This window comes from Heliangelus exortis, chromosome 1 (genome assembly GCF_036169615.1).
Source record: "Heliangelus exortis chromosome 1, bHelExo1.hap1, whole genome shotgun sequence".
Classification (NCBI taxonomy): Eukaryota; Metazoa; Chordata; class Aves; order Apodiformes; family Trochilidae; genus Heliangelus; species Heliangelus exortis.
Window position 1 is genome coordinate 10,794,404 of NC_092422.1, and position 11,472 is coordinate 10,805,875.

At 42.3% G+C, this 11,472-nt stretch overlaps 1 protein-coding gene across 1 annotated transcript; it reads right to left on the reverse strand.

The window, feature by feature from the left end:
- Positions 1–876: 876 nt before the first annotated feature.
- On the reverse strand, positions 877–8,442 carry LOC139791775 (high affinity choline transporter 1-like). The gene is made up of 8 exons (XM_071734371.1): positions 8,265–8,442; positions 7,164–7,277; positions 5,317–5,472; positions 4,568–4,716; positions 4,000–4,143; positions 2,916–3,069; positions 1,848–2,065; positions 877–1,398 (listed from the first exon to the last, which is right to left on the reverse strand). The coding sequence occupies exons 1-8, from the start codon at positions 8,440–8,442 to the stop codon at positions 877–879; spliced, it is 1,635 nt and encodes a 544-aa protein (XP_071590472.1).
- Positions 8,443–11,472: the final 3,030 nt, after the last annotated feature.

An 11,472-nucleotide genomic window follows, 5' to 3' on the forward strand; every position in this document is an offset into this window, starting at 1 on the left:
GAGTTACCACAGATCAGTTCACGTATGTGTCCCACACCATCTCATCACTGTGCTTGGGTAACACCTTCACAGAAGTGATTGAACCTGGTGTTTTGGAGAAGGCTTATTCAAGAATCTCTCTGGCATCTCCATTTTTGCAGATGGCTAAGTTTTTGTAAACAGTGGCTACATAAAACTTTGTTTCCAGTAATTAAGTGCTGTTGCTTCATCTTGCTCTTTTGCTTTCAGTCCTTCTGGGTCATCTGAGAGGGGATGTCCTCTCCTCAGCCACTTGGCCTCAGACTGGCTGCATATCCTGAGACTGTGGCTGGGGAGAGGCATGTGTAAAAGTTTTTGTGGTATCAAGGAATGCTTTGTAAAGCACACAAGGAATGGTGCAGGACTGATATTACTGCTGGTCTGCTGTGACTGTTGCACTGCATTCAGTAATCCATGTTTTTATGGGTTTGATGTGCTCCCCAGGGAAGATTATGCTAAAACTCTGGCTGTTGTAATGGGGACAGGTTTGCTCACATTTTTTTTTTCCTGATGAAGAATGCCCAGTCTGTTAAACATTGTGATGAGAACAGTATGTGGTTTAAGAATGCCATAGGTATTGGAGTGTGATTTGCAGCCTTGCCTTCAGGTGGGATAGTAGGGGCACCCCAAAGCAAACACTGCTGTCCCCACCACAAGGTCCTGTTCCATCACCATGTGCCTTTCATCACTGCAGACTTTGAGATCACACATTCTCGTTGGATGACCAGAGTGCCTTTTTATTAGTCTTCAAGGACTTTAAATAATTAATTGCTGGAGAAAGCAATGGGAAGAGGGATGCTATTTGTGCCATGCTCTAATTGCTGAATGTACCATAAGCTTTCAGACGAGGTCCCACATTTAATCATTATTTTCTTCTAGAGAAACCATTGGTGATCCCAGCGGTTTCTCCATCTGGTGCAGGGAGATGAGAGTGCTGGTTCCCTTTGTGGTATTGCAAACATCCCAGCTGTGGGGAAGGAGGTTTCTCTGAAACAAAATCTGAGCCAGGTATGAAACAGCAATGATTGTCCCCAGGGTGAGAAGCATGGTGAATGTTTTAAAGGGGAAGAGCTGAGTGTGGGTCCCGTTCAGCAGGGAGCAGGCTGAGTAGCAGATGATGGGGGGGATGCTCAGGGCAGGCTCCCCAGCCAGCAGCCTCAGGAGGAGCCCAACCAAGAAGCCAGCAGCTGAGCCATAGGTGTTGGTGCTGGGAGCAAAGAGGGCACAGCAGAGCTGGGGAAAGAGCAGGGTGTACACCAGGTCCCCACTGAGGAACCAGAGGTCATAGACTGAGCTGGAGTAGAAAGCCAGACTGGCAGCCCCTGCCCCAATCACCAGCATGGACGTCCTCATGACCCATAAAACCTCCCTCTCTGCAGCCTGTAAAACAGAGATTGGAACATTACAGACACAGAATTTACTGGTGAGGCAACCAGCATTGCCCTGCCCTGGACTAGTTCCCACCAAGCCCCTATTGCTTTCAGGCAATGGTTGCCACCAGTGGCCTTCCAAGGCACCCCTGGAGATGAAGCTGCCCTCCGTAATGCTGAGGGTCATGGTTTTATGCTATTTGCATTAATAGCCCAGTCCAAATTTCATTACACTCATTTTAGAAAGAGGAAAGCTCATCAGTGTGGGTATTTGTATCCCTGCCAAGGGGCTGGACACCCTTGACCTTTGTTTGAAGCTCTGTCTCTAGAACTCAATTTGGAAACTGAAGGACAGACACCACACCTCCAATTACAGACCATGTAGACTGCATTTGAGATGGTCTTGAAACAAAAGCATCTATCCTGGTATCAAAACTACTGAAAGCTGTAAGCAAGTACCTTTTTCCTCAGGATTTTCCTGTAGATATTGTGAGCAAACATGGAGCTGGCAGAGAGAAGAGCTGAATCTGCAGAAGACATTGCAGCAGCAGCGATGGCTCCCAAGCCAGCAATGGAGATGTGTGCTGGGCAGAGATGGTGCAGAACAAGTGGCAGGATCATTGCTGATTGCCCTCTCTCTTGTGGACTTGGAAGCCCATAGCTTGTCTGGTTCCAGTCTTTAAGACAAAACAAAGAAAACTCACAACAAATCCTTCAATGACATTTCTGCTGTCTTTGGAGCTGTCATTCCACAGGAAGCAGTCCCAGCAAGGCTGAGAACTGAGACCCACACTGTATTTTAGGGCTTGGTTTTTTTGATTCTCTGATCTCTTGTGATTTCCCTTAACATGCTGCAGCTCCCACTGTATCAAATACTTTACCCAGTAGCATCTAGAGAAATAGCTTTGTGCTTTGTGTGTTTCCAGGAATAAGGCACTTACAGGTCAACCTTCTATACTTTGCTCATGAGGAAGAAGTTCTACTCTGGTGGCCCTCGTGACAGATGAGGTTTGGGGATCTGGATGCTCTTTAACACATCCTATAAACAACCACAGACAGGACTGATCTCCTGGGCTGGGGCTGTGCACTTCCAGGACTGCTCTTGATTCCTTCAAGCATGTTTTCTCCTCAGTGTTATAAACTGTAGTATTACTGGGGCTTACATGCAGAAGACATAGACAGAAACAGGTGTAAAATTTACTGGAAAATAAGATTAGGCAGCATTTTACAGGATCTGTCTTCATCTTGCGTCTCCACAAGGTCCATAAAAATCTGTTTCAGTGTAATGAAATAGCTTTAAACAGGTCTTTGGGCTGCTGAAATGTCTCTAGGTAATCATACGCTGAACCTCAGAGGGTTCTACCTTTTTGGTACAGGCTTCTAGCTTGTTGGCCAGGTTCTCATTGAGGACTTTTAGGTATATTGGACTAAGTATCTGAAGTCTTTACCAGGACTACTTTGGGACCCATTTTAATCACCTTTGACAAAAACACATTCATTATGCAGAGGCAAACAATTCAGTTTTACCTGTTGATGCTGCAACTGCACCAATGAGCACAGAGGGAATGGCCATCATAAAGCACCCAAGTCCAGAGAGGTAGGAGATGAGCCTTGCCTGTCCCGATGAGGCAGCAGAGAGAACTCTTTGGAAATAAGTTTGCCATGGGATGCTGCCAAGCACCTGAAACATTCAGATGTTACCAGCAGGACACACCAGGCTGAGTGGATGAACTTCACTGCTATAAACCCCTCACATCAAATACATAAACTTCGCTGAGTTTTAACTGTTGAGGATGATAATTTGTCATGGTTGGGGGTGTCCATTTTCTTTGTTGTCATTGGAATGGATGTGAAATTTTGATTGAAATAGGTTAATGATTGGGTGGACTGAGAAACCAAACAAAACCAGGTTAAAATACATCACTTGGCATAGTAAAACAGGCACAGAGGAGAGAAAAGGAAGAGATTTTTTTCAGGAAGGAAAAAATCTGTAAAATTATACCTAAACTTAGCTGGAATGTAGTCCAAAATTAAAAATAAAATTGCTATTTTCACTTTCTTAACAGAGAAACTTGATCAGATGAAATTTGAAGATTAAGTTCCTACCAAACATTCTCAAGCTTCTCAGTGTCCCTATTACCAGCCCAGGGAGAGCATCACAACCCCCTGTAGCTTTGGCTCTATTGGTAGCTTGAAGCTGAGTTGTGCACTGGAGCCAAAGTCACCAATGCTTGCTGATAACCTGCAGTTGTGTCATTTTAATATTTTTTTTTTCAGAGGGGATTTTACATAATTATGTTTAAAGCACACTGTTGAGGCCTCAAGAGCAACCTCTCAAAAAGTAGAAAATGCATAATTTAGTGCCAAGAGTGGAACTAATTGCCTGGATGGCCTTACTCAAGGGGTACATCCCTTCATGTAAGTGGAAGATGGAGTGTTCCTACTACTTTTTCCCTCCCCACAGCTGAGCCCTGGATCTCCCTAGTCCAGTCAGTGTAATGCAGGGTGGCTGGAAGTCTTATACATCTGTCTGGAAGAACCCACAAGTTTTCCATACAGAAAGTTCACACAATCTGTTCTCCCAACCACTTCTCCATGAAATACTCCGTACCAGGTAGAAGAAGTCATCCAACCACCTTCCAAGATACTCTTCTTCTATCTTCCCAATCCAAGGATCTTGGTAAGATTGATGAGTTGCAGTGAAATAGATGCTTTCTGTTGCAGAGTTCATCAGGGCAAAGGGGATACAGAGCCACTGGACAGAAGCAGAAATAGTTAACCATTTCTCCAGGGTCCTTGTTCTTGGATAATCTGTTCAGATATTGAAATTCATGTAGATGTAGAACATAAAGTTACATAAGATTAAAGCCAGACTAAGAATCTTTCTCCCCCCTCCTGACTCTAAATCTCCATGTTTCTAGTCTGTGGCATCATCAAGAACACAAGTCTGGTGAACAGATCTCACCTTTCCAGCCAAGGTTGTTCTGGACAGTATTTATTACTTATAGCCAACAGTTTGTGTGAATATTGACTGAGATGCATAAGGGTTATAAGACATTTCAGGAGACCTGTCCTGAAGAGGAACTGTAGAGTAAGGGCCAGTATTTTTTGGAGTTAAGAAGAGAGGATTTTTTCCCCTTAGTTAGGAAACTGGTGACAAATAAATGCACAGGACTTGCCAGGCTGACAGTAATGAAAAGCAGCTGGATGACATCTGTGTATGCAACAGAGTAGAGACCTCCCAGGAGAGTGTAGAGCACAACAGTGCATGCTGAGATGATGATAGCCAAAGAGCCTCCAATATCCAAGATGATCCTCATGGTTGCTCCTGCAGACAAAGTTGTCAAGTGTTTTAAGCAGATTTCATACATGCTGAATGCAGAATAAATAAGGATATGTTTCTCCCTTGATGTCAGCATACTACACAGTATGAGAAGCACATGGTATACAGACAGTGGGCAGAGTGGGGACTCAGGACACTTCATGTTCTTATTCTGCTCTTGCTGCTTTCTCACTCCATGGCCTTTTCAAGGCAAATTGTCTTTTTACATCTACTCTCCCACAAATGAGAGGAAACCCAGAATTATTTGTGTTGGAAGAGACCTTAAAGATCATCTAGTTCCAACCACCCTAGCATAAGCAGGGTCACCTTCTACTAGACCAGGTTGCTCAAAGCCCCAAAGGAAGGTACCAATTCCTATTGCCAAACCTGTCTACTGTAGTGTCATTAGTATATGCTACTGGCATTTGTTTTCAAAATAAAAAGATGTTTTCCAGAAGTATGAAATGCTTATGTTCTTCTCACAGAAGGCAAGAGTAAAGCAGAGCTTTCCACAGCAAAGCCCAAAACAGAATTCCCAAACTTGTATTACACTGACAGTTGTGCCACATGACCTTTAAGAGATACAGCAATAAAGAAATTATTTACCCAGGGATGCCAGGATAGCTGCAAACCAGAACACTTCTCCTAGCAGTGGTGGAATGAAGAGTAAGCTTCCCATCACATTCCCGTAAGTTTCTTGAAGAGGATCCATCACTGTCACATAATTCTTGGCTCTCATTGGATTTACAAAGAAGACACCACCTATCAGAAGTGATGGCATGTTGGCAGAGGTTTGCATGTATTATATTTCAGAGGAAAAAAAAAAATTAAAATACTGTGGTATTTCTGTATTAGACCTGTGTAGTGAGTATGGAATTCATACATAATGGACCCTAGAGAATGATGCAGCCAACCAGAGACCAGAGCCTCATTTCACTTGCCTCAACGTGGGGGCTTCATCCATCTGCAAAGACCCAGGTTATAAAGGGCATCTATTTACAGCTGACAGATAGGACCTTCCACTTCTTAGCAGCCCTACATCTTTCCAGAGTGGCTACTGGAGGCCAGGTAGGACCCTAGGGCACCCCAAATAAGATACAGTATTTGTGTGACTGTAACAGGAACTTAGCTCAGAGGGCACCCACATACAGTCTCCTCTCAATCTCCAGTGTCATACCAACCCAAGACAAAGTTTTCTGAAATGCTGTCTGAAGAAAACGTCAGTGGGCAGAGTGGGGCACTGGAGTTTCATATTTAGAAATAGGGTAGAAACACTGTAGAAATAGGGTAATAAGGAAATAGGGTAACAAGATTAGGATTAGGTTGGATTTGATAATCTTGAAGGTCTTTTCCAGCCTGAGCTATTCTATGATTCTATGATTTGGCGAAAAAAGAAAAATGTTGTGGACCATGTGATGCAACGTGTCCATATAGATTCTGCTTCTGGTTACATTTTCATCTTAGTGGCTTTATTGTCTTCTCCCAGAAATACATTATTTTAATCTGCACATCGAGCCGAGTCCCACAGACCTTCATCTACATATTAGGCTTCAGAGGCACAGCCATCTCATTAAACCCAAAGAATATTCACTATGCCTAACCCTGGAGCCAACAGGACTGCTTGTCCAGGCACCACTGACCTGAGTGAAGATTGCAGGATCAGACCTGTACTCCTCAAGTTCATTAGTAAGAATTACTCACCTAAGAAATGCTGGCAGTGTATTTCCAAGCTTGATTCATATTCATGTCAGTTGGACTCTTTCCTCTGACTTGAGGTAAAGGTTATTGCTCTTTTAGAAATTCCTGTTCAAGGTCTGCACGGGTCTGCTTGCTTTAATTGTCCCATGTCCCCAGATATTTATGGTAAAACCCAGTGTGGACTGGAAGAAACTTTGATTTTGGCAAGACAGCTGGACCTCAGCTCTAGTCAAATAATTCTTGGAGCTGGAAATGGCAGCTGAGGTATAGGACACTGCAAGTTAGCTTAGCTTCAAGAAAATTGCACCAGCTGTAAAGTGGAATAAGCTGGGTGCCCTACAAAATCATCCTGAGATGAGACTACTAAGAACAACACACTTCGGTGGAAAAATCAAGGTAGTGTTATTTCATCACACAGAAAGTTCAAAGAAAAAATTAAAATTATATAAATACTGTCAATATTTTGTGAATAATAGACCATGATAAAAAAAGCAATGTGCACATAGCCACATGCTTCTGAAGTTCTCAGATAAGATTTTTGTCCTATAAGTTGCTCCAAGAAGGCAAAACTACACACTAGCTCCATTTTCTTATGTTTCAGTTTAGAGACTGATTAGAAATCCTTATTTTGAATCTGTAGGAGACTGCAGATTAAAAAATCACCTTTAAAATGTACTCTGTATTCTGTTATGTAGCTTAATACACTTTAAAAAATAAATTAAAGCCTATCTGTCCTGCTGACATGAATTATTTACCGATAACGAGGGACAAGGCAAATCCCAGAGGTGCCTGGACCCACAGCAGTCCTTTTGAAGGCAGATAGACAATTTCAGCTGTGCCATTGATGTATGCTCCTCCAACCCAGGTGGCTGCAAACATGGAAGATGGAAAGGTAAGGATTGTGCTATATACACTCTTAGCCCTTGTAAACCTTTTCCTCATACAGATAGTTAATCAGAATTTTATTTAATTTGCAAAGTTTTCTCCCATTGTGAGATGAGCTGCTGAATATGGGTAACAGTATTAGAATTTTAGCCTAAATAATCTTCCAGGTTCAAGAACTAATATCTATATGTGCCTGGAAAAGCTCGGTGATTTAGAGGTAATTTGAATATAAAATTTTTTAATTTCATTTTTATCGGTGGAAAACTTTTGCTAGAGCAAACAGAATTGCCTTTGTTATTCTGCTGAGACTGATAATCCAGATGGATAATCCACTTGCACAGTCCAAGAAAATAAGCATTAAGGAAAAAAATGCAAGCAGACATTGCAGTCAGAATACAAACTATGCACCATGAGCTGAAGTGCATCATCCAGGAAAATACCTGGGGAAACCTTCACAACAAAAGAACTAGGGAAGCAAGTTTTTAATGATGCCAGGAAGCAAGGAGGTAAAAGATAAGTGAGGGGTACCAGTTGGTGAACAAACATGGTGAACAGCTTCCTCTGTAAGAGGAAGCTCAGTGCTTGCCATGAGCAGCAACTTATTCCACATGAAACTGGATTGTTCCAGTAGTAAAATTCTTCTGTTATGCTGGATAACAGCAACTGGTTCAAGGCTGAGACCACAGACCTCCTTAATGAAAGGTGTTATATTCTTCAGTCAGTCTTAAATTAAACTCTTTAACTCCTAACTAAACTCTTAAATTAATCTCTTTAATTTAAAAGAATCTACATAAACATTAGGTTCTGTTCAGTGTGAAGAGGTTTGGAAGAATCCATCCCAAAATGATTCATGAAACCATACTCCTTTAAAGCCACACTTAGGTAAAATCTGTCCTGGCATTAAAGGAGTTCACAAGGTCCCCATCATGTGTTTTAAGAAAAATTGTTAAAAGTCTTTCAAGAAAACTTACCTGTTGCAGTAAACAATCCAATGAAAATGTTTATATTCCTGCCTCCAACTATGGCCATTTCAATTGCATTTCTATTCTGCTGGTCCTTTTTGCTTCTCCAAGAAGCCCAAATTCCAGTACCTAAAATTAAAATAAAAAACCCACTCAAAGATATTAAGCCTGGTATATTTAGAGCCATTTTCTGCGTCTTAATTTAGATCATAGCGAGGAATAATGGCTTCATGATAATATACTTTGAGTCCACAGGTAGAAAAAAAGCCAGATAAAACACAAAAATAGTGCTGCCTTGTAAAGAAACTGTTGAGTGTCTAGACAACTGGATGCAGTCTCTGTCTTTGGAAGGCAAGTGACAATTTTTCTGTCTTCCCCCTTCTGTAGGAGATATCCAATCTTGTTTTTCTCAGGAGCAAAGATTAAGAGGGAAGGAATCACTGAGGATAACAGCAATGGAACACTGATGTGAGGGCCAGTACCAGCTTGGCTTAAAGGAGGGGAAATGTTATATTTTGTCTGATACACAATGGTATGAAAATAAACCACATTTCTCTGTGTTCTAGGCACAAGGCTGATGCACAAGATAGGACCAGTAACTTGTCTGGTTTAAGTTGACTGAACTAAACCTACAGTAATCATCAAAATAAACCTAGAAAATAGTAAGAGATCTGCCGCTGACAAACTGAAGGAGCTGCATGTTGATATTCAAAGCAATCACATTACCATGTCCCTGCTGGAATGAAGCAGGAGAGCCAGGAATTCTTAGACTCAGCAGTGAAACTACAAGAAAGATACAGATTTTTTTTAAACTCCTTTGTGAAGGTCCCTTTAAAGAGATACAATTCCGAGAAAAACTATGCATTAAGGAATTAAGTTGGTTACATCACAGGATCTTTTTAGTTGCCCTCTGAATCTTTTCCATCTGTTCAGGTATGATTTTTCATAACCAGTTCTATGTAAAATCTGTCCCTCTTTGCATTTTTCTGTGGAGCAGGAAGCTCCTTCCCATGTGGAAATCACAGAATTGTTCTTCATGGGCGCACTCTGAGCAGAGGTTCGAAAGCCCAAATCTTCAGGAAGGTTTTCTGCAGTGTGCCATCTCCTACAGACAGCCAGGAGTGACTTTGCATGGGAATGGCAGTGGCACAGGTTAAGCATGTCCCATGGGCAGGATGTGGCAGGAATGCATGGGCTGTCACTGGGGGAGAGAGGGGGAGAGGTGCAGGTGTCACATGTCTGCTGTGACACCTCTCTGGGCAAGGAAAAATAAGGGTTTTGGTAAGTTATGCAGTGCTCTGGTGGGAAGATTCTGTAAGCAATGTTTTTAAAATGTGAACATTAAAAAAGATGAGAAAGCTTGACAAGAAGATGATTATTTAACCTGCCTTAGGAGAAATATTCCCTTGTATTTATAATCAAATCCTACTTTAACCGAGTAAGAGGTTTTAACTTTGTGCCAATTATTTATGTTCAAAAAGCAACAATGTGCATTTTAAAGACACATTTTCTGGGTAGTAATTAGAAACATTCCCTTTCACTTTAACTGTACCTTCTGCAAAGAAACTGCAGCTGTCAGTGGCAATGGAGCTGCCAATTTTTCTGCGTTGCCTTCCTTGCTCAAACTGAGATCTTTTAAAAACTTATAACATGCTGTTTAAACACAGACAGACACCAAGTTTTGGGGTTTTTTCACAAGCAAATGTTTTTCAGCTTTATTTCCTAGGCAGGCACAGAGTGAGGCTGAAGGTGCCTGTGGCTGAAGGAGCACAGAGCCGGCTCTCCTGGGAGGGAATACCTGGCTTTGCATCCTTCATGTAGGGGTCAGATAAATTCAGCATATCCAAAGCAGGAATTGAATTTGTTCTTTGACATCTGCAGAGAACATCTGGACTGACTCTGCTTTTTATCATCTATTGGGAAAAAAACAAAAAAACAAAAAAACAAAACCAAAAAGAGTGGCAGGCATAAGTCTGCAGGAAAACTTCATTTAAAGGCCTGGGATGGAGGGCAGGTGTGGTGGGACACAATGCAAGTGATAATGTTACATGATGGGATGAAGTACATTTGGAGGAAAAGTAACTGTAAGGTATTTCATCTGAAGCTGGAGTGTTTTTGGTGATATACAGTGCATGGAAGGATTGTGAAAGCATGAGGTTGTATCCAGAAGACCAGTTCTTCATCTGTTCTGCTCTTTTTCCCCTAGGGGACTCTCTCTCAGTCACTGCATCCATTTTACCAAAGGGAAAAAAAAAAAAGAAAAAAAAAAGAAAAAAAATCTCTCACTAATGGAGAGATGTTTGAGTTGGACCTCACCACCCTGCTCTCGACTGAGGGCTGCAACTTCGGGTACCAGGTGAAGAAACATGAAATTTTAGGAAATTATTCACTGACCTATTTTAGGTCCTGTGAGGCAGGAGGGGGTGAGGGCAGATCTCAGTCTGCTGGACTCAGGGTTGCTTTTCAGACCAGTAGATGTTTCAGGGATTGATTCAGATGCTCACATAAAGGTGGCTGGTGCCAGCAGAGATGCTCTTAAGCCTCTAAGATATCTACATGGGCAAGCAGATGTTAGAGAGCCCTAAAGGGAGACACATGCCCTTCTGGAGCAGCAGCCAGGATATTCTGGTGTATCTCCAATCGTTCTGAGTATCCACTTGGGGGATATTCAGCTGAGCTCTTAATTTTTCCTTATCACTTTATCTTGGTGGAAGATGAAATCAAAGAGTGTCTGGAAGAAAGTGAGGAGTGGTGTGTACCAGGGTAGTTTTCTATCTATGCTGGAAATGATCTGCACCATGGTGAGCACTTACAGACACTCAGCTTTGAATCAAACTGACAGGAAGAAATAGAGATGGACAGTGTCCTCTGTTCCTGAGATGAAGCCACTCCCTGACCTGCTGGACAAAACGTGCTCCATTATTGGTGATGAGCTTTAACAACCCTCTGTGGCCCATGGACTCAGGAGGAAAGAGGGGCTGTGGTGTGAAAATTTCTTTGCAAAGAAGTGGTTGCCTGTGAGGAGCTCCGTGAGGCAGTAGAGCAGAGGCCATGGCTCACGGAGGGCTGTGAAAACCTCAGCGGTTTGCTTTGCTCTGCTGCCAAGAAAAAACAAGCTCTGGGGCCTGAGGCACTTGAGCTATTTGCATCAAAATGATCTGACAGTTCCTTTTGAAATGAGGTGGTATGAACAAGCCTGTGGTTTCCAACCCAGGTA